The sequence below is a fragment of the Idiotropiscis lumnitzeri genome, chromosome 17 (assembly GCF_059441095.1).
Source record: "Idiotropiscis lumnitzeri isolate Australia: NSW breed Sydney's pygmy pipehorse chromosome 17, RoL_Ilum_1.0, whole genome shotgun sequence".
Lineage (NCBI taxonomy): Eukaryota > Metazoa > Chordata > Actinopteri > Syngnathiformes > Syngnathidae > Idiotropiscis > Idiotropiscis lumnitzeri.
In genome coordinates, this window is record NC_142407.1 from 17,102,352 (window position 1) to 17,128,340 (window position 25,989).

General features: G+C 49.0%; 2 protein-coding genes across 3 annotated transcripts; one reads left to right on the forward strand and one right to left on the reverse strand.

Annotated features, from left to right (window-relative positions):
- Positions 1-762: 762 nt before the first annotated feature.
- mrps17 (mitochondrial ribosomal protein S17) lies at positions 763-25,057 on the reverse strand. 2 transcript variants are annotated; one of them, XM_088278983.1, is made up of 5 exons: positions 24,983-25,057; positions 6,576-6,725; positions 2,188-2,351; positions 1,848-1,981; positions 763-1,442 (listed from the first exon to the last, which is right to left on the reverse strand). In XM_088278983.1, the coding sequence occupies exons 4-5, from the start codon at positions 1,968-1,970 to the stop codon at positions 1,131-1,133; spliced, it is 435 nt and encodes a 144-aa protein (XP_088135109.1). In that variant the 5' UTR covers positions 1,971-1,981; positions 2,188-2,351; positions 6,576-6,725; positions 24,983-25,057; the 3' UTR covers positions 763-1,130. The 2 variants fall into 2 exon arrangements, with proteins under 2 accessions (XP_088135109.1, XP_088135110.1); XM_088278984.1 differs by lacking the exons at positions 2,188-2,351; positions 24,983-25,057.
- LOC148320677 (uncharacterized) lies at positions 10,438-24,672 on the forward strand. The gene is made up of 51 exons (XM_088279053.1): positions 10,438-10,653; positions 11,199-11,315; positions 11,385-11,471; positions 11,546-11,566; positions 11,659-11,877; positions 12,784-12,864; positions 12,931-13,053; positions 13,097-13,339; positions 13,411-13,635; positions 13,745-13,792; positions 13,862-13,924; positions 14,011-14,040; positions 14,594-14,656; positions 14,725-14,769; positions 14,863-14,988; positions 15,104-15,139; positions 15,246-15,467; positions 15,540-15,572; positions 15,664-16,053; positions 16,139-16,168; positions 16,268-16,444; positions 16,671-16,838; positions 16,945-16,977; positions 17,077-17,166; positions 17,458-17,505; positions 17,585-17,695; positions 18,013-18,066; positions 18,254-18,349; positions 18,502-18,522; positions 18,633-18,659; positions 18,743-18,787; positions 18,966-19,154; positions 19,255-19,548; positions 19,657-19,695; positions 19,767-19,820; positions 19,919-20,137; positions 20,237-20,275; positions 20,350-20,403; positions 20,480-20,677; positions 20,765-20,803; positions 20,886-20,939; positions 21,013-21,285; positions 21,380-21,412; positions 21,488-21,757; positions 21,835-21,972; positions 22,051-22,281; positions 22,365-22,589; positions 22,856-22,903; positions 23,189-23,212; positions 23,467-23,532; positions 23,786-24,672. The coding sequence occupies exons 1-51, from the start codon at positions 10,569-10,571 to the stop codon at positions 23,830-23,832; spliced, it is 5,691 nt and encodes a 1,896-aa protein (XP_088135179.1). The 5' UTR covers positions 10,438-10,568; the 3' UTR covers positions 23,833-24,672.
- Positions 25,058-25,989: the final 932 nt, after the last annotated feature.

The following is a 25,989-nucleotide window of genomic DNA, read 5'->3' on the forward strand; positions in this document are numbered from 1 at the left end:
CCGCAAAAACAATAAATCCCCATTTGAAAATATATGTATTTTACTTTGAAAACTAGTTAATAGGCGAACCACAACTCCAGCAATTGATCATCAAATAAACGGGACAATTACTTTGATTGACGTGACGAGAAGACAATACCCACCCAAACTCACACCTGTTCGACCTGATGCCCTCTGGCAGGCGCTACCGATGCATCAAATCGCGGACCAATAGACTGAGAAACAGTTTCTTACCAAGAGCCATCTCCATTCTAAACTCTCACACACACAAGCACCCTTACCTTGCAGAACAGCGACGTGATGTGTTTTTAAATATCCTATTCAGTATTATTTTCCATTGCACTAACTATTCTCTTATTTATATATTTATCTGAATTATTGTTGTATTGCACTGGAGAGGGGAGCTCTCTAATCTCGTTGCACACTTGAGTATAATGACAATAAAGGGATTTCTGATTCTGATTGGAGGCTTGTTGCATTTGCAGCCACTCCACAACAAAATCAATTATTTCTGTAGTCATCAATCAAATCAGACGGATTACGTTTGCGTTTCAGCAACATAAGACACTTCAGAATAACATTTGTCACTATAACTCGACACAAAAGCAGTCAATTTTCATCAATTTTGGAATAAATGGAAGAAAACTAAAGTTAAATGTTTTCTTTAGCCAGTAATTGGTAGGAACTATTTGTATGACGAATCACATCATTAGTTGCAGCCCTCCAAGTATTTGTCATAAATCAGCGCATGTCAAACAAAGAGACAGTTGCCCTTTTTATTTCATTGAACGAACATCAAGTTGCACTTGGCTTTTTCTTTGTCTTCATGAAACTCAGCCATAAGCGGCGCTTTCCAAACAGCCCGTTTGGGGATGGAGTGGTTAGCACGTCTGCCTCACAATTTTTGAAGCGCCTGCTTCAAATCCGTTGGCGTGTTGGCCCAGCAATTGAGTGGCTTCGCCTCCCAATGCTCCACAATCCTTGCCGTTTGGTTTGGAGAGACATCATTGTGGGAATGTGAATCTTTGTGTGTCCATATGTGCACTGCGGTGGGCTGGCTCCCAATCTGGGGTGGCCCAAGGTCATCTGGGGGAGGTCGCAGCACGATGAGGAGAAGCGCTCCACAAAACCTACGTAGGAACATTCAAAGCATCGTCGCTATAACACAACGTGTCGGCCGAGATGTTCAAACTTTGAACTTTGTGGGCCAAAGTCTGAGCCTCGTCGTGAAGGTCGTCCAGTGGCTCCAGGAAATGGGCGCCGGCCACCCGCTTGCCCGTCAGCGGGTCCACGCCGCGGCCCACCTTGTGGACGACCTGGGCCAGCTCGTGCTTGACGCGTTTGGAGCGCGGCTCAGCCAGAGCCTTGAGCAGCACCACGTCGCCCACCGTGCACTGCTCCTGCGCGTCGTGCGCAAAGTATGTCTTCCTCCTGTTGTAGTACTGAACAACGACAACAACAGCAAGAGGAACAGTTGACAAGGTGCCATTTCAACACTCGCAATCAAACAAAGTAACACTATTTGCCAGAAGCAAAGACGATTACATCCCTAATCGGGACCCGAGAGCAACACTCAATTTCTCGGCACAGAACAAAGGAAAATTGGCTTGACACCTGATTTTCCCACATTTATTTAAAAAATGAGAGCACGAGTGGATTTATCCCGATGAAAATGTTGCTGTGAAAGTGTAATAAATCAATATAGGGGACTACTTGTCAACTTTGAGGGCCTTTTCCCAGATGAACAGATGAACCAATTCCTCAGTGAAACCATCTGGCCGGTGGTCCCAAACACCAGCACGCTTGCAAAAAAATAGAAAAATCTCTTCATGTATGCGAGCGTTCACCTTGAGTAGGTAGGGGTCGAGCACGAGCCTGGTGACGCGCACTTTAGCGGTCTTGCACATTTTGGTTCCGATGACTCTGCCGATGATCCACTTGGCGTGGACAGACGCTTGCTTGGCCGACATTCTTCTTCTTTCTGCTCAAGTAAAGCGAGACCAAAGTCAAACAACAGTCAGCGGTTGCTCTCTTGACGCGACAAGACATGCTAATGCTAATGTTAATGCTAATAAACGTTCAGACTGCAACGATGTTAACGTTCGCTTCCTCGGCGAAAGGACGAATTTGTGGCAACCGCGGCGGGTCGAACGTGACCGTGACGTGTGATGCGAGGAAGAAACTTACGCTTTGAGGCGCTACAAGGTCACACAAGACATCGTGAAAGTGTTCCTTCTCTTCAGCGTTCACCCGAGTCAGTGCACGCGCATTTTGCTTCAGCAGCAGCAGAGGTCCGGTTTGCGCTGACGTCACTTCCGCTTCTGCACCGACCGCTGTGTCGTTCCAGGCAGCTATCGTTTTTTTGGGGGGGGGATTAATGGATTGATTCCTTTATTGAGAATATCTAACACAATATCAGACATGGAAGTAAAATTCATATTTCCTCGCTGCCTCGGTCGATCCTTACGACCTCTGCCGTTTGTGACCGCACGGAATCGACCTAGTTTATAAAATTATTGTTATTTTTATTCATGTGTGTTTATAAACGACTTATTTTAGTTAATACTCAATAGACACTACATTAAACCGTATAAAAGACTACAACTAAATACGTGCAGCAGTCAATTAAAAAAAAAATCTCCTTTTCGTGATGCACTTTTGGCCTGTATGCTTTTATTATTATTATTATTATTATTGTTGATGTTGTTATCATTTATTTTTACTTGTACCGGTTTGACTGTTATTGCTTGTTATTATGACTTTACTGTATTGCGTATAAAGGGTCTTTGACCCAAAAGAGTTAAAAACCGAGTTGACTTGTAAATACTTGGCTTTTAAACTGGACAGTGCAGCTCATTTTTTAATCCTAATTATCCTACACCATCTGTAGTAATTTTCTTTTTCACTGTGGTTGTTGACCAATTCAAACAAGTGAAAAGAAATGTCTTGTTTTGTACAAGTGACGTCGCGATCCACTGATCGATCGAGACGTTGATGAAATAGCGGAATGAGTATCGTATGATTTGTGATCGCTAAACCCTTTCATCTTGCGTAACTTTGTGGCAACTTTTTCGACGGATTTCACCCCAAAATTGTAAAACATAACAATTGTGTCATTTAAGAGTTGCTTTTCTAAACTCACTAAACGGCAAAATTCGAAAGTAGCTAAACGTGTTGCTTAGTGCATTCTTTAAAGGTGTGTGAAAAGTTGCCAAATGTAGCAACAAAAGTGCCAAGTTGGCGTCAATGCAAAGCAATGATGCTGGCAGACAGGAAGTAGCGCCACGAACCTCCTGATTGGCTGCAAAAAGCGAGCAGCAATAATCACAAGCACGTTTGCCATTTAAGGTAGCGAGCACCAAGCCAACTTCTTAAAAAAAAAAAAAACAAGCCCACTTCTCTCCTTTTTTTTTCTTCTTTGTGTCAGATGACTTCACTCGCGCAATCACGTCATCATGCACACGCACGCACACGCACCCCCCCCCACACACACACATGCCAACTCGTTATTATCACACTGCCGCCTTGTATCAAATATTACAATCTTTATCTCCCAGAGGACACACTGTGCAAATATTTGCGGATCATGTGACATTCCACATGTACGTTATGTTTTCAATGACGACACGCTAAGCGCCTTATCACACGCTTGCTAGAACAACAACAACATTTTCTTCGTCACATTTCAAGACGAAAGCGGGTCCGCTTTTTTTTAAAATGCTATTTCAAAAGTGATGATGCGAAAATAAAAAAGTGGATTATTTAGTCAACGAGTTTCACGTTTCATTTGTAATCGTTCCGCTTCGCCTTCCTATCAAACCAAATCATCGTTGTGCTTTGCACCGATTGACGGATTTGAGTCACGATTGCACTGCCTGGCAGGGAGACGACTTGCACGTTACCAAACATGGTCACTATTAATGTCCACATGCGGTTTTGTGTGTAGGAAGGGGGCGGGGCTGAGCACAGAACAACACGAAACATGAAGTCAGTCAAACATCAGCGGCGAGCTCGAGAAGAAAGTCTCAAGACATTTGACATGGAGTCCATGGCACCAAAGCTGAGCAGCGCAGGGATGCTCGCGGTTAGCACGTCTGGCTTGCAGCGCACAGGTTCTCGGTTGTGTGGATCGGCTCGTGAGCCCGTTGCTTCTTTTGAAGGTTGTGCCTTCGCATTGATCTGACTGGCGAGCAGTCGCGGGGTGTCGGCTGCGATAGGCTCCGACCCCCTCGACGGCGACCCAAATAAGAACATGATCTGATGTCATAGTAAAAGTGCGCATTTTCCAGTGGCAGCCTGAGGCACACCTGTGCAACGATGATGCCGTCTGCTCCGCATCTCGATATGTCGCACGATTATCTGAGCAAAGGGAAGGTGCTCATCGACACGCATTTAGCCACATTACGAATAATACGCCGCCGTTTGCCAACACAGCAAAGGGCTCAATCTTAAGGCTTCTCCACACCGATCCGAAGTCGGCACGTCAAACTGGAAAATGCCCGAAGAAGACGCCAGCGACCCTGGACCTTCTGTGCGTGCGTGACGAGTAGTACCGCCTCGCTGCCATCGGCGGCGCTAGTCACTGCGTCGCCTTTGATGGTGATGTCGTAAAACAGCCGTTTTTCCACACACACCCACACGTGTGGGGGTGTCCGTGTGTGTGCGTGTGCGCTGATGTCATAGTGTGACATCATAAGCGAGTGCTCAGCCTCATCAATCATTTCAGTTTTGCTGAAATCAAAATGTCGACGAGGAAACGTTCAGCTGTTGGACTGGCGGCCTTCCTGCTCAACATCCAACTTGACGTGACAAAACACACGCGGGAAGAAATCGGTCCCAAAAGCCAGCTGCCTGTGATGATGACACCAGCTTGGCTGGATGCAATCCTGGCGAGCCACACAGGACGTGAAACGTCCAAAGTCAAGAAGAAAAAAACCCAAAACAAAAAGTCAAGTGTACAAATCGGACAGATTGGACGAGGGCAAAGGAGTAAACCTCAAACGCCATCGACCTCAAAACGGCGTGTTTGATGCGCTCTGCGTGGATCTGCAATTAGCGTGCGTCGGAGGCCGTCAAGCAGGTCAGAGGTCAAAAATGTGTTAACACTTTGCTTGAAAGAAACAAGTGGGGACGTATTCCCGGGCTGTGACGTCATTGCTCGAAAGAGACGGACGGCGTTGCGTGCATGTGCAAGATGCACGGCAAAACCTTTTTAAGGAAAGGCCACGTTCAAGTTTGAGGAGGGTTCCGCTTGCGCCTCTCGCTCACTAACGGGCTCGGTGGCTGCCAATTTTCCCCGAGGCTGGGGAGCTGACCGAGTGGCAAAGCAAAAAGGGTCGAGTGCCCACCTCTGGCAGCAAGCAATGAGAAGTTTACTAGCAACACACACACACACACACACACACAACATGCTGTACAGCGCATGACATCATACGTGACTCATGTCTACAGCGTGACACCACACACTCGGACGTGCTGACAACAAATGGCCCATCTTTTGCAATGGCACAAAAATAACAGAAAGTTCAGCACAATTCCGACTGATTTCATTCCACATGACGGACAAAAGTCGCAATGAGCGCAAAGCTCGGAAACATGATGTTCGAATTGACCTTCAGTTCGTATAACGCTGATGCCACGCCGAGACTTTACAAGCTGGAGGAAGTCGACCACGGCCGCGCGTCACCAGTTGCTGCACAAAACCAAATATTGTGCAGACAAGCTGACGACGTCTGCCCCCCCCCCCGGACGGCTCACACGCCAACGTGTTTACGGAGTGTCGTCATTGTGTGGCAGCCGGTCGTGTTGTTCGCACACACGCTCACTTGCTCGTCAAGCATAAAGCGCCACTTGTTACATCGGCCCAAAATAACCTAAAAAGATTTCTCAGAGGCCTCCAAAGATGGAAAGAAACCAGCTGCAATCGAGGCGGCTGATCAATGAAGCTGCCGATTGAAAAATAGTCAAGTCAAAGGTTAAAGGTTCTGACGCTAATGCAAAAAAAAAAAAAAAAAGGGAGTGGCGCAAACGTTTTGTCAAGATTGGCCAACGCCGACCAATGAATAAAAACACGTTTGCATCTCGGGAAATGTCCCCTCAGAGCAGCGACGCGCTCGCTCGTGTTGTCGAGCGCTTCTCACGACCTCCCCTCCGATCGACCGGCCAATGCTTGTTTTTGGAATGTGGGAGGAAAGCGGAATACCCGGAGAAAAGCCGCGCAGGCACGGGGAGAAAATGCAAACTCCACACAGGAAGGCCGGAGCCGGAATCGAACCCACGACTTCCGCGCTGTGAGTCCATCGTGCAAACCGGTTGCGCGACGTGCCGCCCCGAAGGAAATCCTCAGTGTCAATAAATTGCGTGCCATCGCTGAGTCGTCCTTCACGGCACGGCCCGACACGGGAAATCCTAAAAAGTGTCCAGTTTTCATTTATTTATCTTTGGGGAAACTATATTTGCGTGTTACGAAAGCTAGCGCAGCTAAATGTGTGAACTGAGCGGTCGTCGGGTCACGTTGTTAGCATGTCGCTCGGCCGCCGCAGCGAGATGGATGTTGTTGCCGAAATAAAACTCACCATGAATCACGAGACTTTCCAGCGCGCGTCACGGCGCCCTCCCGGTCCAACGGCAGTCCGCTGCCCTCTCCAGCTCCGTTTCCTGTTGCCGCTCCGGCTGAGCGCGAACCCGACGCCGACCCGGGTGGACTTGATTGGCACTTTCAGCGCCTACGCAAATGAATGGACCCGCTCATAAACAGCTCAAAGCGCACGTACGCACGCACGGGCTGACTCACGCGCTGTCATGGCACACACGAGAAAGCCCCAAACAGTCAAAACACGGCAAGAAGATAAACCACATGTGGCACACGCAACAAGCCTCAACATGCGATGACGCTTGACCCGAAGTGATGACGGCGAGGCAACATGCGACAACTTGGGACGATTCATGTGAGCGGGTCTCAACTCATGATGATTCTCAACAACACACGAAGAAGTGACAACACGTGATATGCGTGACAAAGTGTCAAGATGTGACGACAACCCTTTGAAGGTTCCCTGAGCCGGTCAGCTCTTTTTAAGGCACGTCACACGGAAGCGTGACAGCGAGATACGAGTTTTCTGCTCTTCACTAGAAAAAAAATGGTCTGGAAAAAAGAAAAACGTGAAACGTATTTTAAGACAAGCGCACGTGACCGACACCTGCAGAGACGCCACGTGACAACATATGCAACAAACGACGAGGGGATGACATGTGACATTGCACGGCAGAGTCGAAATTGTTTCAAGACAAAAAGCCCCCCCCCCCCAGAAAAAAAAAAGCGAAAGGTCGTCCTCGTTAGATGTGGTCAAAGTGTGAGGTTGCAAAGTTGTTATTTTGTTGTGGTGAGAAATGTGCGAGCACGCAGACGTTAGCTAACGTCTGCGTGAAGACGCACCCCCCCCCTTACATACCAGCGCCCCCCTACTGGGTAAGGGCGAGGGCACAAGTGCGCCAGGCATGCAGACGACCAGAAAAACAGCCGGGCACGCGATAAGGTTGACAAAGGGCAGACGTCGGCAAAAGAGTCGTGACTTGGCGCCGCGTCCTGCTAGCTTAGCATGTAGCTTAGCTTGACTCATTAACAGTGGAATTTCGTGCAAGGATTTTTGCCGAGAAAGGTCGCCTTTGCTCGCGGGTCCTTCCCATGACTCATAAAGAAATACGCCCCCCCCCCCCAACCCCCAAGAAGGTTGGAACAACATGCAATCGAGCAGTCAGCCCAACATAAACATGGAACACAGACATCATCCATCGCGGTGGTGTCGACAGCCACAGAAGTATGAGGACGGCGCTCACTCCGTCAATCAATCAATCGAGTCCGAAAGACTGCCAACGCTCATCCGCAACGAGCCGATCGAGGACGGCGTGCGCTGCGCTAGCAGGCCGAGCGCAAATGAAATGACGAGCCGTGTTTCCGACTCAATCAATCGAAAACGTCGGTCGCGGCTGCTCTACGTCCAATTCATGACATTTTGGCACCGCGACTCACAAACTTGCCGCACCTCCCATTTTTTGGTCCGCATCACTTTCATCGTGGGATATTTTGGATTTGATTTTTCAGCAGCCTAACTCTGATCGCTGCCCGCTTTCCGTTTTTATGAGCCTCTTTGCTGCTTCGGATATGAACACTCCACGCCAAATAATAATTTCATGCCAAAGGTTAAAAAGTTCGTCAGGCATCCTGAATGTGTCGCGCTGATTTTTTGACCTTTTGCTGCTGCAAGGTCAACTTAATACAAAATGGCCGACTGAAGAAGAAATCAGCACTGGAGGAGGCCAAGTGTCCAGTGTGTGTGTGTGTGTGCAGAGGAGAAAGATGCGCACACACACCTGTTGCTTGTTTTGTGTGCGTGTTGTTTTCAGGCGATGACAAACAGCAAAGCGGAATGGAAAGCGAACAAGTGGCAGGAGGCGACCTCCTCTCGCTGGCACCACAACTTTATTTGCCAGCTTTTACGACACAATCTTGACCCATGAATGGACGCTCTGTCACGCTCGTTACTGCTCATGACAAGCAGGCACGCACGTGGCGGCCATCTTTGAGGTGTCGGCCATGCAGCCTCGTCGCTCACGCGCTCGCTCAAACGACGGCCGGCGGCGACGTGAACGCCACAACATGGAGCTGACATGTTGGCGCCGTCGGCCGCTGCAGGTGCGATGTCACACGCGGAGCAAGGATGTGGGCGCTGTGCGCACACACAAATGGGAATGCTATTATTCGACACCGTCAAGTGTTGAATGAAAACATTCTTCCCTCTTTTTTTCGTATCCAGCAGTGCCTTGAGATGCAAGTGACAAGAGCTTTTTGTAGTTTGCTTTGACTTGTGAGCTCAAATTTGAAATCAAGGCAGACTGGACTGAGAGTTTGGCTCACAGCATTTAGTGAACGTTCTCCCAAAAAGTTGTCTCTTGAAGGTTGCTGTCAAAGCAAACAGAATTAACTGACTGCTTGTGAGCGAACAATTCGCTTCCCTCAATGCAACACGTATCTGAACACAAGCGGTGCAGCAACACATGTAGCCTGGCAGTACACACAGGCAGATATTCTTTATCCCATCAATACCGCCGACGAGAAGCTGCCTCTCCAGTCCACGATTTCCGCATGCTGGTCTTGGGTGGCCGAGATGAGAAACGGTGACCAAGACGTCATGTTTTTACAAAAATGTCAGCCCACGGCTTCAGTTGAAAAAAGCTTGCTGGCTTTGCTTTTTTTTTTTTTTCTAAATGGCAATCGCTTCGGAATGGTGAAGATTTCTCGCTGACCTCGCAGCGTGCGCCCAATCCAATGTTTGGGGACGGCTGTGATAGGCGGTCGGCACGGCGACCTCATCGCCAGCGCGCACGCACGACTTGAAAACGCTTTTTTTTTTTCTTCTTCTTTCTTCTCTTGAGCTCAGCCGTGTTTCAGCACATAACTATGTCTCGACATAGACACAACAGAGGCGACGCGCAAATTCAACGCACGCCAAGTATGGCGGCTCACGATGCCGATGCGTTGCACTTCACTGAAAAGTACCTCAAAGCACACAAGTCGAGTCATGTGACCTCACGAGCACAAGTCGCTCATGACCTCAAGCCCGCATTTGATCGCCATCCTCCTCATCTTCATCATCATCCTCGTCATCCTCAGTCCGCCAGCGCGCGCCAAGATGAGCAACAGAGCAACACGTGTCGATTGTTTTGTTTTTCTGGCTTGTTCTTTTTAGCCCTTCTTCCGCTGCAGGAGAGGTGCAGTGCCGCCTGGAGTGGTCGCCACGCCATGTTGAGGCACATCAACGGACAGACAGCCGACTGGTCGCCAGCACATTGAGGCAAAAAAACGGACCGGTCACATTGGTAGGAATCGAGGCCGGAAGGGTTCCGAGATGTGTGATGAGTGGCCCGCTCTGACAAGAACGTCATAAAAGGAAAGCGGTCAACTCATGACCTCCTTTTTCATCCGAGAACAGAATCTAAACTGCCGGCGCTTCGGTCCTGTCGGCTTGGTCGGCGGCGATTGAAACGACGCGATTGGCTGACCGATCAACAAACGACACAAGGAATGTGGAATCGAATGCCTCCTCGAGCGAGCTTCGTGTACCGCGGCGGCAGGCGAGCGACGCAAATGTCGCTTCGGCCACGGCGCGGCACAGAAGCGCTTGCTTGCAAGCGGCGCCTCGACGGCCCAAAAGCGCACGAGGTTTGAAAGCGGCGAGGCGGAGCTGCGAACCACTTCACTGCGCTGAAATCGATGCTGAGCTCAGAAGTGGCCTTTGACCTCAGAAGCGCCCGACCCCCCCTGCCCCAAGACGACCCAATATGTTCTCAAAATCTTTGGCCGCCTGGAGGCAAACAAAAGTGTGCAATGTGTGTTTGTTTGAACAAGATGATCCAATGTGTTTTCTCTGCTTGTCCATTTTGGTCTGAGCGTCAGCCGACCCAACAGCGCTCCATAAAATCCGCCCCTCATCCCCCTCCCTCCCCGCAGAGGCTCGGCGGGATAAAAGCGTCCGTGTGGGAGCGGGCTGGCACATTTGGGAGGCAGCAGGATGGCCGGAGCGACGTGGCGCTGGTACCTGAGAGGCGCAGGCCTGCTGGTGGTCTTGGCGCTGTGCCGACCTTCGCTGCAAGGAGGTGAGTCGCCGTCGCGTCGACGTTTCACCTCCGGTCGAGCGTCAAGCGGGGGCAACGCTGCTCCAGACTCAGCTTGCTCCGCGCATGCTTTGGAATCTTCGGCCAGCTTCGACTCGCGACGACTTTGGTCATTTCGCCTTTCCGCCTCGAAAGCGTTCCTGCAGACCTCCTCCAAAGCGAAGCATTGCTGAACACGCGCTTTGACTTTTGTTTTCTGACGGACATTCGAGGCCAAACTAGCGACCGATTCAGCATCAATTTCCATTTCAGAACGTTCGGTCCGTTTTGTACTTTTGAATGTAACAATACAACCATAAATAATAATACATTTGGCTCAAATTCCGCTTTTCCTTTTCAATTTGTGGACTTCGACTTTCATCCGACACAATTAAAAGCGGAGGGCAAACGTTCTTGCTCTTTACAAATTTCCCAATAAAATGCTTCGCACGAGCAAAGTCGCTAGGGACAGAAGTGGAGAAGAAATTAAATCGTTTCCAGAAGCAGAAAAGTCCAAAGTCATCGGACTCGGCGGCGTCTATGTGCAGGTGTGATCGTACCAGCTGGAATCGGCACAGCAGCTGGAACGGGATTCCGAGCGGCTGGAGCAGGCACCGGATCGGGTCCCGGCGGCGTAGGCGGCTTCGGTCCGGAGGGTGCCGGAGGTTGGTGCTTTCTTCAAAAGAAGAAGAAGAAAAAAAAAAAAAAAAGCTAAACTTTGATTTCACGCTCAGGTGGCTTCATGGGTCAACCAAGACCGGCCACGTTCCAACCTGGCATCTACAGTCCGGGCGGCGGTGGACTTGGAGATTTTGGGGCCGGTATGACAAATCCGACGGCATCATTTCCTTCATGTGCCGCACTTTTTTTGAATCGTCCGAATGACCTCTTGCAGGTGTGAAGCCTCCGAAAACCGGTAAGGTTTCGTGCTCCTGCTTCAATAACGACACGTCGACGTAGTTTGTTTTCATCCGGTATGCGGTGATCATGTGACTTATTGGACTGAAGGTGGCGCCGACGGTGGCCAAAGAGGACAGAGCGGAAGCTTTGGACCGGGACCGGGACAAGCAACGGCTGACGGAGGTCTAGGTCTAGGTCTCGGTCCGGCTGGACTCGGATTCGGTGGACTTGGAGGTTTTGGGGGCGGGCGTGGGGGGGCCTCTCAAGGAGGTGCGGTCCAAGCACCCGGAGCCCAAGGCGCCGCTCAAGGAAGTCTCGTAGCTGGAGGTTTGTTGAAGGGCAAATCTCATTGGATGATATTTGCAAGAAGTCAAAAGCATCTTGACGGTGAAGACGTCCTTAAAGTGGCGTCAACGACATTCTCGCGACCATTCCTTCTGTTTGCGGCATCTCCAAAAAATGAGCACGCCATCTTGTTTGCATCTCATCGTTTGCCACATATCAAAATCCAATTTTGCAAATGGCAGTCATGTGACTTTGTTTTTCCTCAAATGGATTGATTTCGGATTGAAAGAATCTTCAAACGTTTACATCTAGTTTCCATTTCAAGTACGCCCCGCAACGTTTTCAAGCATTTTTTTCTTATGAAAATCGGAAAGTCAATTATTATACAATTTGGTTCTCGTTTCGCTTTCAATAATAATTTTTACACCATATTGTTCGTGTTATTTCAATCTGATTTAATTTCCCAAGGTGGGTTTTTTATAAGCGACCTTTGACCTCACCTACACACGGAACGTTTTTTTTTTTTTTAAATAGACAAAATAAAACAAAAAGTCAACATTTTGTTCAATTCAGCCCCACTCGTCGACACATTCTGATGAATATTGCGTTTGTGCGATATGAATGAAGCAGCAAAATGCACCCGTTTTCGGGAGTCGGCCATTTTGCCACGTGACATCACGGTGGGGCAGGGCTGTGACCGACCCATCGCGGCGGCCATTTTTGGTCCATAGCAAGTGGCCAAATGGCCGCCGCCTTACTTCATATCCCACCGACGCAATATTTATCACAATGTCAAGTTTGGACCCGCGGCGGCGCACACAACGCATGACGAGAGTTTCAAGAAATGTGTTGGGTCGACTTCCCCTTGAAGAACGATTTGGACGTCATTGGAAGGAAGTGACGTCCTCATGTTGAATGGACAGTAAGTCAAATCTGCTTTTGATTCAGATGGCTTTGGAATTTACGGCCAAGCCGGCAGTAGCCAGTACCCGGGACTTGGTGCAGTTGGACCCAAACCTCCGAAATCAGGTACCTGATTAGTAATGCGTGTTCGCAGCTTCAAATTCTGGAACACAACTTTGTTTGTGGTAACAGGTTACAGCCCAGGAGGAGCGACAGGGGTCGGACCAGGGGGTGCCAGAGTTAGGCCTGAAGGAACCGGATTTGGACTCGGAGGTGCAGGATTTGGGCCTGGGAGTGCAGGGGTTGGAGCTGGGGGTGCTGGATTTGGGCCTGGAGGTACTGGGCTTGGGTCTGGCAGAACGGGATTTGGGCCTGGTGGTGCAGGGGTTGGAGCTGGGGGTGCTGGATTTGGGCCTGGAGGTACTGGGCTTGGGTCTGGCAGAACGGGATTTGGGCCTGGTGGTGCAGGGGTTGGAGCTGGGGGTGCTGGATTTGGGCCTGGAGGTACTGGGCTTGGGTCTGGCAGAACGGGATTTGGGCCTGGTGGTGCAGGGGTTGGAGCTGGGGGTGCTGGATTTGGGCCTGGAGGTACTGGGCTTGGGTCTGGCAGAACGGGATTTGGGCCTGGGAGTGCAGGGGTTGGAGCTGGGGGTGCTGGATTTGGGCCTGGAGGTACTGGGCTTGGGTCTGGCAGAACGGGATTTGGGCCTGGTGGTGCAGGGGTTGGCCTTGGGGGTACTGGATTTGGGCCTGGAGCTCCCGATCTTGGGCCTGGAGGTGCAGGGATTAAGTCTGGGGGTGCAGGGATTGGAGCTGGCAGTACAGGATTTGGGTCTTGGGGTGCAGGGGTTGGTCCGGATGGGAAGAGTGGTGGCAAAGCATCAAAACAACTTCCAGGTAAATTCCTTTTGAAGACAACTCGTTATTTCCTATTTATACGTTAACTTAATATTTTGGAGAATTTTGGGGCCTTGGTTGCTAAAACGGGACCGCACTCTCCATACAGGCGTAGGGGTTCCTGGACTGTACCAAGGTGGATTTGTACCAAGCCAAGGTATGCATACCAGATTTACCAAAACCATGAAACACAAACAAGCAGTGTTTTCCATTTCGTCTTGGTTAGATTTTGTAAGGCGAGGTGCTGTCCCTGGAGTGGCAACTGGAACTGGACTTGGGCCGCAGACAGGTGTGAACTCACATTTTATATATGTCAAATACATGCGCTCCGTGGAACATACCTTCCAAATTCAAGTGTTGCCTTCTTCCTTGCAGGTCACGCAACACTCGGCCAAGGAGCAGACAGTAAGGGAGACCAACTATTAAAATGGCAACTAAAAATCAAACCATGACATCACCAACAGCACATAAGTTGCGGCCGTGAGCATGGCAAATTGAATAATGAGCTCCACTTCAAGTCTGTCACGGCGCTTTTGCACATCAGTCAGCCTGGCTGAGGACAAGTCAAGTCAGCCGCTGCAACTTGTCAGCTTCTGAGGGCCAACTTCAAAATGATAGCCAGGGAAAAGCTTTGCTATCCTTGTAAAGTGCAGTCTGACTTTATTTCCAAGTTACGCGCGTACAAATGAACAACCGTTGTGGTGGCAGCCGGCTTGACCAGGCTAGCTCGGTGGCTGTCGCACTTAGGAAATAAAAAGTGAAAACTGCATTCCGTTATAGTCAAGTGACACATCGACACGTTGCCCGGATGTGTCTTCCATGAGGACGCTGAGTTGGTTGGAAAAATGCGCAGCACACAACCTCTGGTGCTCATCTGAGGAGCATGCCAACATTTTTAGGGAAAGTTGGAAAGTATGTCAAGTTTACGAACTCGTCAATGACGGATTCCTCTCTTCAGATGGTCGAGGGCAGCAGCTGCCGGGAGTTTTTCACGGCTACCCTCTCATATCACCCAAGTCAGGTAACTCAAGTCAGCATTAGGGCACGCTTACGTCATAACACACTTTAAATGCATTTTTTCTTCAACAGGCGCAGGGAAGTCGAAAAGTCCGGCCAACGCAGCAGCCAAGTATGGTAAAGGAAATTTAGTTTGGGTCCATGCCATACCTTGGACAACATCCTCAATAGAGTCAGAAATACTTGCGCTAACCTCATTGTGGCCACCAGGTGGCGCTGCAGCAGGTGCCCTCGGTCAAGGCGGCGGCGGCGGACTAACTGCAGGAGGCGCCGGTCTCCCTGGATTTGGAGGCGGAGCTGGAGCTGTTCATGGATATGGCAGTGCAGCTGGAACAGGTACCAGATTTAAGTTTTTCTCAGTGTTGTCTCATAAAACAAAGCGTCGGTCATGAAGGAATAAATGTCCTTAAGTCTGAGAGGCCCGTAAATCTGTCACTGCTCGCTGCTGTAGGGTTTGATCCTGGCTCAGCGAAGACGCTCAAATATGGTGAGACATATTCACCTTAAGTTGGCATCCTGTCAATTTAAGAACCTTAAACAAACCAAGTCTTAGACCTCTGAGGACACACTCAGGAAAAAAAAACTTTGTTCAGGGCAATCTGGTGGTGTCAGCACTGGTGCGACTGGAGGCCTTGGAGGACCGGCGGGACGAGCTGGTGTTGGCGCAGGTAGCCCTGAATATGGCATAGGTGCTGCCAGAACTGGGTTGGGTGGTACTGCCAGTGGACCAGTTGGAGCAGGTCGTGCTCCAGGGAGTACTGGCACTGGACCAGGAAGAGTTGGACCAGTTCTGGGAGAAATAGGAACAGGCTCTGGTGATAATTATGACTCCACAGTTCTGCTTCAATATCTCAAGCTGCAGTGTGACGCTTGTTTTCATTTTGCAGGATATGACGCCAATGCCAAAGCCCGTAAATATGGTGAGAAAAGTCAAATGATTCGAAACATGTCAACAGTTGCCCATTTCTTCTTTGGCTTTATTTACGACAAGAACAAAACATCCCCCGATAGGCATGTTCAGTGGAGCACTGGGCAGTCAAGGAATAAGTACTAGAGGCGTCGGACCGGGTGCTGCTGGCATTGGTGGCTCAGGACCAGGAAGAGTCGGGCCTGGTGGCGTTGGTACAGGGTTTGGACCCGGAGGATTTGTACCTAGTAGTGCTGCCGCAGGGTTTGGCCCAGGAGGAGTCGGATCTGGTGCTGCAGGACAAAGTTATGGACCACAGGGAGGTATTGGACCTGGGGGCGCTGGTACAGCGTTTGTACCCGGAAGAGGAGTTGCGCCTGGTGGTGCGAGTACTGGTAATGGACCAGGGGCAGGAGCTGAGCCAGGAGGTGCTGGCACTGGATTCGGGCAAGGGGCAGGAGTTGGGCCTGGAGGTACAGTATACGGACCAGGAGGTAAGAAAAATGATTCTGATTTCCTAAGTTAGGACCAATGACTAATGTGGTACAGTTAGTTGTTGATGGGTCTTCATTTTTTTAGGTTATGCTGGTGCCAAAGTCCGCAAATATGGTAAGAGGAACACAAATTTCCATACTTGATTCCAATTTTAGGTCTTTGAGTCAGCTTGTCATCTCTTTTTATGTTTATCTGGCGGTGCCATGGGTGCAGGAGCACTTGGTGTTGGAAGTGGACCAAGTCCTGGCCGTGGAACAGGATCGTTCCAAGGACAAGGTGCTGGACAAATAGCTGGTGGAGCTGGTGCAGGACTAGGGGCAAGTGGACTGCCTGGTTCTGGTGTTAGAACTGGGGGAGGACTGGGCGGTTTTGGACCAGGTGTTGCCACAGGTAGAAGCTGTAAAACCTTATCCCATTCTTCATATTCAGTCACCAGTGCAGTCGATGATGGGTCGCAAATATAAATAACATAATTCATCTGTCATGTTTGCCTGGCGGTGCCAAGTCTGTCAAATAGACCGACTCCACGATAAATAACCAAAATGAGCAATAGATGCTGTGATTTCAAATGATCCCTGCACATAAATTAAATTCAAGGCGTGCTTCAACTATTCAGGTCTTTCAGGTGGCGGTGGTGGAGTTCCTGGGTCAGGTGGAGACGGAAGACGAGGGGGAGCACTGGGGACTGCTGGAACCGGCTATGGACTTGGAAGTTACACCTCTGGAACAGGCTTTGGACCAGGGGCAGGCTACGGTGCAGGGACAGGGACTGGATATGGACCAGGTTCAAATGATTTTTTGGAGACATCAAATAATAATAAGCAAATAATTTTAAAAATTTAAATCAAAATTCAAAACAATGACTGAACTAAATAACATGACCTTCACAGAATATGGAGTTGGCTTTGAAGCTGCCAAATTTGGTACGATTATTACGTTGCTTCATTCAAATAAACATCCTAATATGTAGTCTTTGCTCAAGTCCATAGAAATGACCAGAAATTAATGTGGGATTGGTGCAGGACAAGGGGGAGTAGGTGGAGGGGTCCTCGGAGGCGGAGCCGGACAAGGGGGAATCGGTGCAGGGGTCCTCGGAGGCGGAGCCGGACAAGGTTGCTTTTGTTTATGTCATTTTTGTCATTGTTCATGATTTATCGTACCTGGAGGAGACAGATGAAGCTTTTTAACTCTAACTTTTGCGACCTCTCGTCTAAAAAGAAAGCGAACGACCACGACATTTACCTGCCGTACAGATAACGAGTACGTGCATACATACAGACGCACACATCATGGAGAAACATTGCTTATTGGAATGTTATTAAATTGAAATGTTTGAAATTGCAGGAGTCTAATGAACGAAAAAGGCTGTTTATGAAGGGATCTTATTGATTTTGTCTTGCCAGCATTTGGAACCGTTGGATCCAAGGCAGACAAATATGCTCCGAAATTGAGTAGGTTTGACATCTAAAATCATTTCAAGGAACATCATTTTGATGGTGAATGAATTGCTATCATTTTCTTCTCGTGGAGGTCAACCCGGCAGAGTGTCACTGGGTCCAGGAGGCGGCGCTGGCGCTCCAGTCAATGGCACCATCGGAAGCAGCATTGGCCGTGCTGCTCATGCAACAACTGCACCCGGCGGTAAGGTTCTGACTGTGTACAAATGAGGTTTGTGAGTAATCCAAACGTGTGCCGGGTCAGGGCGAGGGACCTCACGAGGAACGTCAGCTCCACGAGCAGCAGGCACGTACGCAACACAACTAGAAGCTTTAGCTTCCAGTGACGTCTTGGTACGACTGTGACCTTGTTGGTTGTAATGGACCCAGGTGGCACTCGCATTAACACGGGAAAGGAAAGAAAAGAATTTGATGGAAGTGCGTGTCCAACAAAATAAGGAGCCAACGGGAAAGCTGCAAATGCAATCAATGTCATGATCAACAATTTGTGTCCTGCTCCAGGTGAGGACGGTCCGGGCGCTGTGCTTGAGGGCTCTGGCATTGCTGCAGGAGAAGGTGTGTTAAAATGCAACTTATTTTTCTTGAGATACAACGTCGCATTGTAAAGGTCTGAAGATCTGCAGCCGTCGAGAACGGCGTACTCGTGGTTCATCACTTAAAATCCAGTTAATGTTTTGTGGCCGGACACCTTGTGAAACCATCCGTGACCCTGTGCACATGAAAACACTCCCTATTGCGACAGGGGCCAGCGGGGGGGTCGGTGGCAGACCTTTTGGAGCTGGGGCTGATGGAGATGGTCTAAGAGGAACAGGGATTCCCATCCCTGCAGAAAGATCAGGTAGTTGGCACCCAAGAATCCTTCAAATAACAGTCTTGCACTTTTTTTTTTTCTAAAACGGGTCTTCAAGGTCAGAGTTTACTTTCTAGATTGGTCTCGTTTGCCTTGGTGGGCTTTGTCTTATGTGTTCTGGTTGTTGTGATGTCCTACAGGATCCACAGGAACCGCACCTGGTATGTATGTTGCCATCAAACATTGGAAAAGATCCCACAAAGACCAAAGCCTGCATCAAAGTTCACAGACCGTTCCGATATTCCCATGTCGTCATCTTCTCTCCCTGCAGGTGCCGGGGGAGCCGTCCAACCAACCGGTATGACTTTAGAGAGTCCACTCAACATACAATTACACATTTCAAACAGAAGAAAAGCTAACTGCCATGTGGAATGTTTCCAGGTGCGAGTGGGGTCCTACCTGGAGCCAAACCTCTCAAACCACCAGGTGACAAACAATTGCCTTTGTATTACAATCAGCTCGCTAGTCAGCGTGAAAGTATGTTCAAGAAAAGGCAATCACGATAGGAGCAATATTTGGAGGGAACAAAATCCACGACTAAAACAAAAGCTCAACACATGTCTTTACGCCGTGTGAAAGTATTTGAATTATGTGGATAATGAAGGATTCCCGAGAGGTGATACCCCTGGTGGGGAAGAAGGAGAAGCACGGCCCGATGGAAGCACAGATGGTCGACGTCGGACAGGAGGAAGACAGACCGTAGTCGAAGGAGCTCCAACCAGTGCAGGAGCACCAGGAGGCCCTGCAACTGGATTTGGGCTAGCAGTAGGGGCGACACCAAAACCATCCAAAGGTGCCTCCTACGTTTTTTGGCATCTACGTGGTACCATTTAGCAACACAGGAAGAGCACTTACAAATCAATCCAAATCTGGTGATGTGGTCCTTAATACAGCATACAATCCAGATGGGACCAAAGTTGGAGCTTTACCTGGTGGAGAAAGAGGCGGCACCAGTGTAGTTGGAGGAGTTCCAAGAGGAGCGGGGGCCGGACCTGGTGTGCTTGGAGGTCCAGGAGGAGCTGGGGCCGGACTTGGTGTGCTTGGAGGTCCAGGAGGAGCTGGGGCCGGACTTGGTGTGCTTGGAGGTCCAGGAGGAGCTGGGGCCGGACTTGGTGTGCTTGGAGGTCCAGGAGGAGCTGGGACCAGCCCTGGTGGAGGAGGAACAGTTCTCACAAAGCCTGGAAAAAGTGAGCTGCTTACAAAAGAAAATGCTCCTTCAATTGTGTGAAAAATAAACATTGATGCCAAAATTGCCAAACCATGTCTACATTTCATCCAGTCATCATCTACCACAGGTTATGGTGCTGGTGTAGCTGGAGCTTTACCAGGTGGAGGTACACCAATTACATTTAACTAGCAGATTAAGACCTCAAAAAGTGTCGTCTAACTCCTTTCGCCCTCTCAGGTCTACGCTTCCCGAATGGGGCTGGCACAGGACACGAAGGAAAACCAGGCCAAAGTATTTTCCTCAAATATTTGAATGTTTCCATGTGAAATCATTTCATCCAATGATCTATGTTTAAGATGAGTTGAACTGCCTTTTTGTTTTCCAATCAGCATATGGACATTTGAAACCAGGAAGCCAAGGTGGGGTTGGGGCCGGTGGCTATAGTGGTCCCGGAGGATTTGGTGCTGGTCTAGGAGGAGATGGCACTGGGACTGGTGTCGCTGGAGGAGGTCAAGGAGGATTTGGGCCTGGACTAAGTGGACTAGGTCCGGGAAGAGTCGGGACCGGGGTTGGCGGGTTAGCAACAGGTCTCAGGAAACCCGGAAAAAGTGAGCCACTCATCAACTTGCTTAGACAATATGAGAAAAGTGCACAATGAAGCCCAAGTTGTGAGTGTGTGAATTAATTTCACACATTGTCAATCGTAGGTTATGGTGCTGGTGGAGCTGGACTTTTACCAGGTGGAGGTATGTAGCTTTTGCGAGCAGAATAGCAGGACAGACATTAAAAACGTGAAGTCCAATTCTTTCCTTCCTCCCAGGACTCGGCTTCCCGACTGGAGCTGGTGCAGGACAAGAAGCAAAACCAGGCAATGGTAGTTTGCTTGAGGACCTTTTGCTTCCCTGGCCAAAAATCTGCCATCACATGAACTGTTTTTGTCTTCATATCAGCATATGGGAACGTCGGTTCAGGAAATCAAGGTCAGGGTGGGCCTGGTGGCTATGGTGGTCCCAGAGGTGTTGGCGCCAGTCCAGGAGGAGTTGGGTCAGGAACAGGGGTCATTGGAGGAGGTCCAGGTGTCGTTGGAATGCGTACGGGTGGCATGGTGCCTGCCGCAGTAGGATCAGGTCTCACAAAGCCTGACAAAAGTGAGCTGATTGAACCCTGCGAAAAGTGCACAATAAAATCTGTTGAGTGAAATGTAAACAATGAAGCCGATTTCAACATTTCATCAGGTTATGGTGCTGGTGGAGCTGGACTTTTGCCAGGTGGAGGTATGGCAATTATATTTGACTTGCACATAAAGGTGACAGACATTTTGAAAAATGTGCACTCTAAATCTTTGCTCCATGACAGGTTTACGCTTTCCGAGCGGCACTGGTGTCAGACCAGGAGGAAAAGCGGACCAAAGTATTGTGCATTTCTTTGAGGACTGTCTTGCTTCACATGGTCTAATTTTCTCTCATTTTTGTCTTCATGTCAGCATTTGGGACCTTCGGAGCAGGAGGCCAAGGTGGAGTTGGACCTGGTGGCTACGGTAGACCTGGAGGTGTTGGTGCCGCTCACGCGGGCTATGGTACTGGGCTCGGCGGTTATGGTGGTGGCCCTGGAGCCTATGGTGCCGAGACAGGAGGCAGGGCTGTGGCTGGCTATCTTGGTGGAGTTGGAGCTGCTGGAGCAAGTTATGGAGCAGGTCCTAGAGGTTTGGGAGGAGGACTAGGTTATGGAGGTGGTGCCGGTGAACTGGGGGGTTATGGTGAGTGGTAAGATTATATTTCTGAAAACACTGTGGATTAAAAGTATTTAATAGTAAATGTCATATTGACTTGACATGTTCTCTTGGGGTTTAGGTTCAAGGTACAGCGCTGGAAAACCATCAAAAAGTATGCTGACATTCACCTACAGCCAGTCTTGCCTTCACCTCGAGAAACATTAAGAGAAACGTTGTTGATTTGTAGGCTATGGCGCAGGCGCTGGAGGAAATCGAGTTGGGCCTGGTGGCTATGGAACTGGAGCAGTTGGAGTCGGTACCGGTCCTGGAGGTTTCGTACCAGGTCGTATCGGGACTGGAGCACATGGGCCTGGCACTGCGGGAGCAGGAGCAAGATTGGGTGGTGCTGGAACTGGGACAGGTGAATATGGAGCAGGCGGTGGTGCCACAGCAACTGGCAGCTATGGAACTGGTGGAGCAGGTCAAGGACTGGCCATAAGGAAGCCCACCAAATCTGGTATGATGACAACATCTTTTCCTGACAATAAAAATGTAAAGTTGAGGGATAGTTAGGTTTTTCTCTCTGTATGACAGGCTATGGTTCATCAGCGCTTGAAGGAACTGGCTACGACTTTGGACCAGGCGGTGCTGGTGCAGGAACAGGTGGATTTGGACCTAGTGGTGCCGGCACAGGGACCGCTGGTTTCACACCTGGAGGTGCTTTCAGACCAGGTGCTGCCAGAACCGGAGTCTTTATACCTTTGAATGCTGGCACAAGAACAGGTGGTGACTTCAGAATTGCTGGTTCAGGCATTGGAACAGGGGGATTGGTACCAAGCGTTGCTACCAAGGGCACAGGAGGCTTCGCACCAGGTGCCGCTGGCATGGGAACTGGTGGATTCGGACCGGGAGCTGCTGGAGCAGGCGCCTTCGGTTCGGGTGGTGCAGGCACAGGAACGGGTAGTTTTGGACCTGGTGTTGGATTTGGTGCCTCTGGTCCAGGTGGCCAACAATTCAGCACAAGACAACCCCTGACACCCGGTAAAAATTACATCTTGCATCCCAATGCGAACAGACGGTCACAAGAAGATGTCAACGTGAATGGCATGCATGCTTTCCAACAGGGGGTGCTGTTTCGACCCGAGTTGGACCTGGCAGCTATGGCCCGCGGGGAACCGGGATGGGCTCTTATGGCTTTGGAAACAGAGGCTTTGGCCCAGGAGCGGTTGGAAGTGGACCGGCAGTAGGCGGCGCTACGGGATACGGGCCCGGTGGACAAACACTAGGAGCAGGAAAAGCTACCAAATCAGGATACGGATCGTCCCTTGGAGGAGCAGGATATGGAGCAGGTCAACAAAATAAAAGCTGACGTTACTGGATGTTTCTGAATCCTCGAATGGCCTAGAAGCCAACTTTGAATTCAATGAACAAAAATAAGCAACTGCCGTACAAGAAGAGGACAAAGAAACTTGCCTACTAAATTTCAATGGACCGAATTTACAATCAAAACATCAGAAATACCAAAAAAAAACTAAAACTAACTAACTAAATAATAATTCAAGGATTTTGAGCTTTGACATGTAAAAAGTCAAACGTGAGTGTGTTTGTCCAGCAGGGGGCGCTTTGAACGGCTTTGGTGGAGCAGCTACGGGAGGCTTTCCAGGTAAACTTGATTGAGCTTGCTTGGTGTGTCCTCTTTTATTTGAAGTTCATTTTGAAATGAAATGCAACCAAGTGGGAGGACACCTCCAAATTGCCCCCCGCCCCCCAAAAAAAGGGCGTGGTCCTTGAAAAAAAATCGTCTTTTCGAATACAAAAGACACTCACCCAATATTTGGGGTGATTATGACTTATCGAAAAGCGCAGAAAAATGAAACGATGCAGCGGCCACTTGAACATTTTCATATTTCAACAGCTTGACTTTGTCTTTCCTGTTTTTGTCCCGCAGGATACGCAGGAGCCGCGCAAAAATGTAAGATATTCTACGGCCACATTTCATTCAAACGGATTGAAACACAAGAAGAATTGTCTGCTTCCAATGTGCGAGGAACAAACTTTTACTTTGACTAAAAAGTTCTGAGAATTCTAGTGAATCTGAATTTGGCTGGCTTGAAGGGGGGGGGGGTCAGAGGGGGGAGCGCTCCAGCTGAGCCGGACGACGGTCAGCGCACACGGCACGCTGCTCGTCTGCCAAATAACAATGTTGACTTTTCTTGTGTGCTGCAGCGAGCGCGCAGAAGGCGGCCAAGTACGCCGCCATGCAGAACCTGTTGGGAGCTGCAGCCTACAGAGGTAACCGTCACACGCTCGTCGCACAGCAGCGTTCACTCGCAACTACAGATCACAATACAACTTTAGTTACAGTTGCATCATTTGCAAGAAAACTCGGCGGGTCGGGGGCCGACAATTTTTTATGAATAAAGCCGGAGGGTCGAGGCCGGAGGAACGAAGTGGATCATGACATGATGACAGTCCACATGCATGTGATAGCCACGTTTGCTTGGGCCAATGGGGTGTGTGTGTGTGTGTGTGTGTGTTGTTGTAGGCGGTGGCGGCTGCCAGAATAATTACTGCGGTCGAAGGAGGAAGTGAGCGCGGTGAACAGGATGTGACCTCATTGCAACAACAGCGGTGCTACTTTGATCACAGACCAAAAACGTCCTAACTTCCATTGGAGCTTCGGCGCATCCGGCAGACATCAAGAGCTCGCCGCCGCCGCCATCTGGATTGCCTCGAAGCAGAAGCGCAAGAACCTCCACCAAGGAAATGCCTCCCAGCGGCTGGCCTTGGGGGAGGTCATCATGTGCTAAACATCCAGCCGACCTTTGACACTGCTGATGAGGAATAACGCACCCGCAAAACGCAAACGTGATTCCTGAGCCATCTACAACAAATAAATACAAAAAAAGCGTGAGCACATAAAATTCCCGACAAAGACACCAGATGAGCCTCCTTTGTACATCCTTAAAATGTGTGTGTGTGTGTGTGTGCGTCTTCAGTTGACTGTGCGTTGCCGTTTGTGTGTGTTAGTCCTAAATTATCGTGACAAAGTGCACAAGAAAGTCAGCTTGCTCTCTATTTAGTCACGTGTTGCGATGAAATCTCATTTTGTGTTCCGCTTTGGAACATTTGCTTCCCACAACGCTCGGCAACATTTGATTTTCATTTGAAGGGACGCAAATGAAACGCACGTCGCATCTCGCAAGTTGTTGAAACATTTTCAAAATGCTGCACTTTTGTACACGGCGCTTTTCAAATAAAATATCGACTCAAGAGCAGACCGCAGCGCGTATTGTTTCGTTGTTTTGCATGTCGACAATCCACGACACACTCAAGTCTAAAAATGGGGGAAAATGCTGATTATCGTTTTCGAAAGTAAAACAAGTTTGAAAATGTTGCATTCGGAAGCTGCTTTCGGAGATGACAACAGAAATTTGCACCACAGCAACCATTTGAAGTGAAACATGAGTCCAATTGCAACATTTTGTGAAGGATGTGAAAGATTATCGAGAACATTGTGGGAACATGTGAGCAGAGAAGAGACATAAAATACAATTACAAAACGTATAAACAAATTGCATACTACATCGTGCTATATAAACAACGAAATGAGCGTCCTATGCTCTTGTTCGTGAAAACTACAAACTACAAACAATGCTACGGCCAGTTTGACAGTTGCAGACGGCTAGTAGACATCCAAACTAAATAATTCCGTCGTTACACGCAAGTGAGTTATACGCACCGGCGATGCAACCTTGAAATAAAAGCGATCTCTCAGGACGGCAGACAGTGTGTTATCGTTATCGTTATCGTTATCGTCTGTGTGCTAAACTGCCTGTCACTTCCGCATTGTAAAAAAAAAAAAAGCACAATAGTTGCATTACCGGCGATTTCCGCTAGAGAGCACTAAAGGCATGTAAATAATATTTTCAAACAGTACAGAACACAGATATATTGAAACAAATACAACTTTCACTGCGAGACAGAACAACGTGACTTCCGGCAAGAAAGTTCCAGATGAGAATTGCCTTTCTGGAAGTGGATCGTGAGCAAGACAAGGAAACTGGCGTCTTGAGTTCTGGACTGGGACGAGTCCACCAGAGGCATACGACACATTTCCGAATTTCAGGAATACGCTTCAAGTGTTACTGCTCTCAAATGAGGCCACGTTGGCTGATATTTTTGTGGCTTATTACACATTTAGTTTTTAAAAAAATGACGACTCCCAAATGATTTCCAAGCTCTGCGATGTTCATGTTGATGTGCTATTCGACAATGTCACCTTGAAATAATATCCTGGGTGTTTTTTCCCCTCTTTTTTAAGGAATGTCAATTTCTTTTATTTGATTCGTTGATTATTAAAAACAAAAATAAAACTCAGAAGTTGCAAAAAAAAAAAATCTCCATTATGGGCCGCACGGTCAGCCGCATGACGTGACTTTCGGGACCGCACTCAGGCCCAATCTCAAAATTTTGCGGCCCTCAATGACGTGGAGGTTGCGAGTGTTGAGGTCGTCCGAACGCTTTGAAGTGGAGCACGACGCAAATGTCCCACAATTCATTGTGGATTTAACGTTTGCAGGACTTCCTTTGCCTGTGGCCCCAAATATGCTTTCAAATGTAACTTCTTACATTTTTCTCATTTGTGTTCATTCAGGACACACAAAGACAAACGACCATTCCTACTCACAATCACAATTTAGAACAGGTGTGGGCAAACTACGGGCCGGGGCTTAAATGTCCGCCGAA

Bases quoted from the DNA above. Each gene is read 5' to 3' on its own strand.
- LOC148320677 (XM_088279053.1), top strand. From the start codon at position 10,569: ATGGCCGGAGCGACGTGGCGCTGGTACCTGAGAGGCGCAGGCCTGCTG. The intron at 10,654-11,198 runs GTGAGTCGCCGT...GTCTATGTGCAG, and splicing joins CCGACCTTCGCTGCAAGGAG to GTGTGATCGTACCAGCTGGA. The intron at 21,286-21,379 runs GTGAGTGGTAAG...CTTGGGGTTTAG, and splicing joins CGGTGAACTGGGGGGTTATG to GTTCAAGGTACAGCGCTGGA.
- mrps17 (XM_088278983.1), bottom strand. From the start codon at position 1,970: ATGTCGGCCAAGCAAGCGTCTGTCCACGCCAAGTGGATCATCGGCAGA. The intron at 1,443-1,847 runs GTGAACGCTCGC...GTCGTTGTTCAG, and splicing joins TCGACCCCTACCTACTCAAG to TACTACAACAGGAGGAAGAC.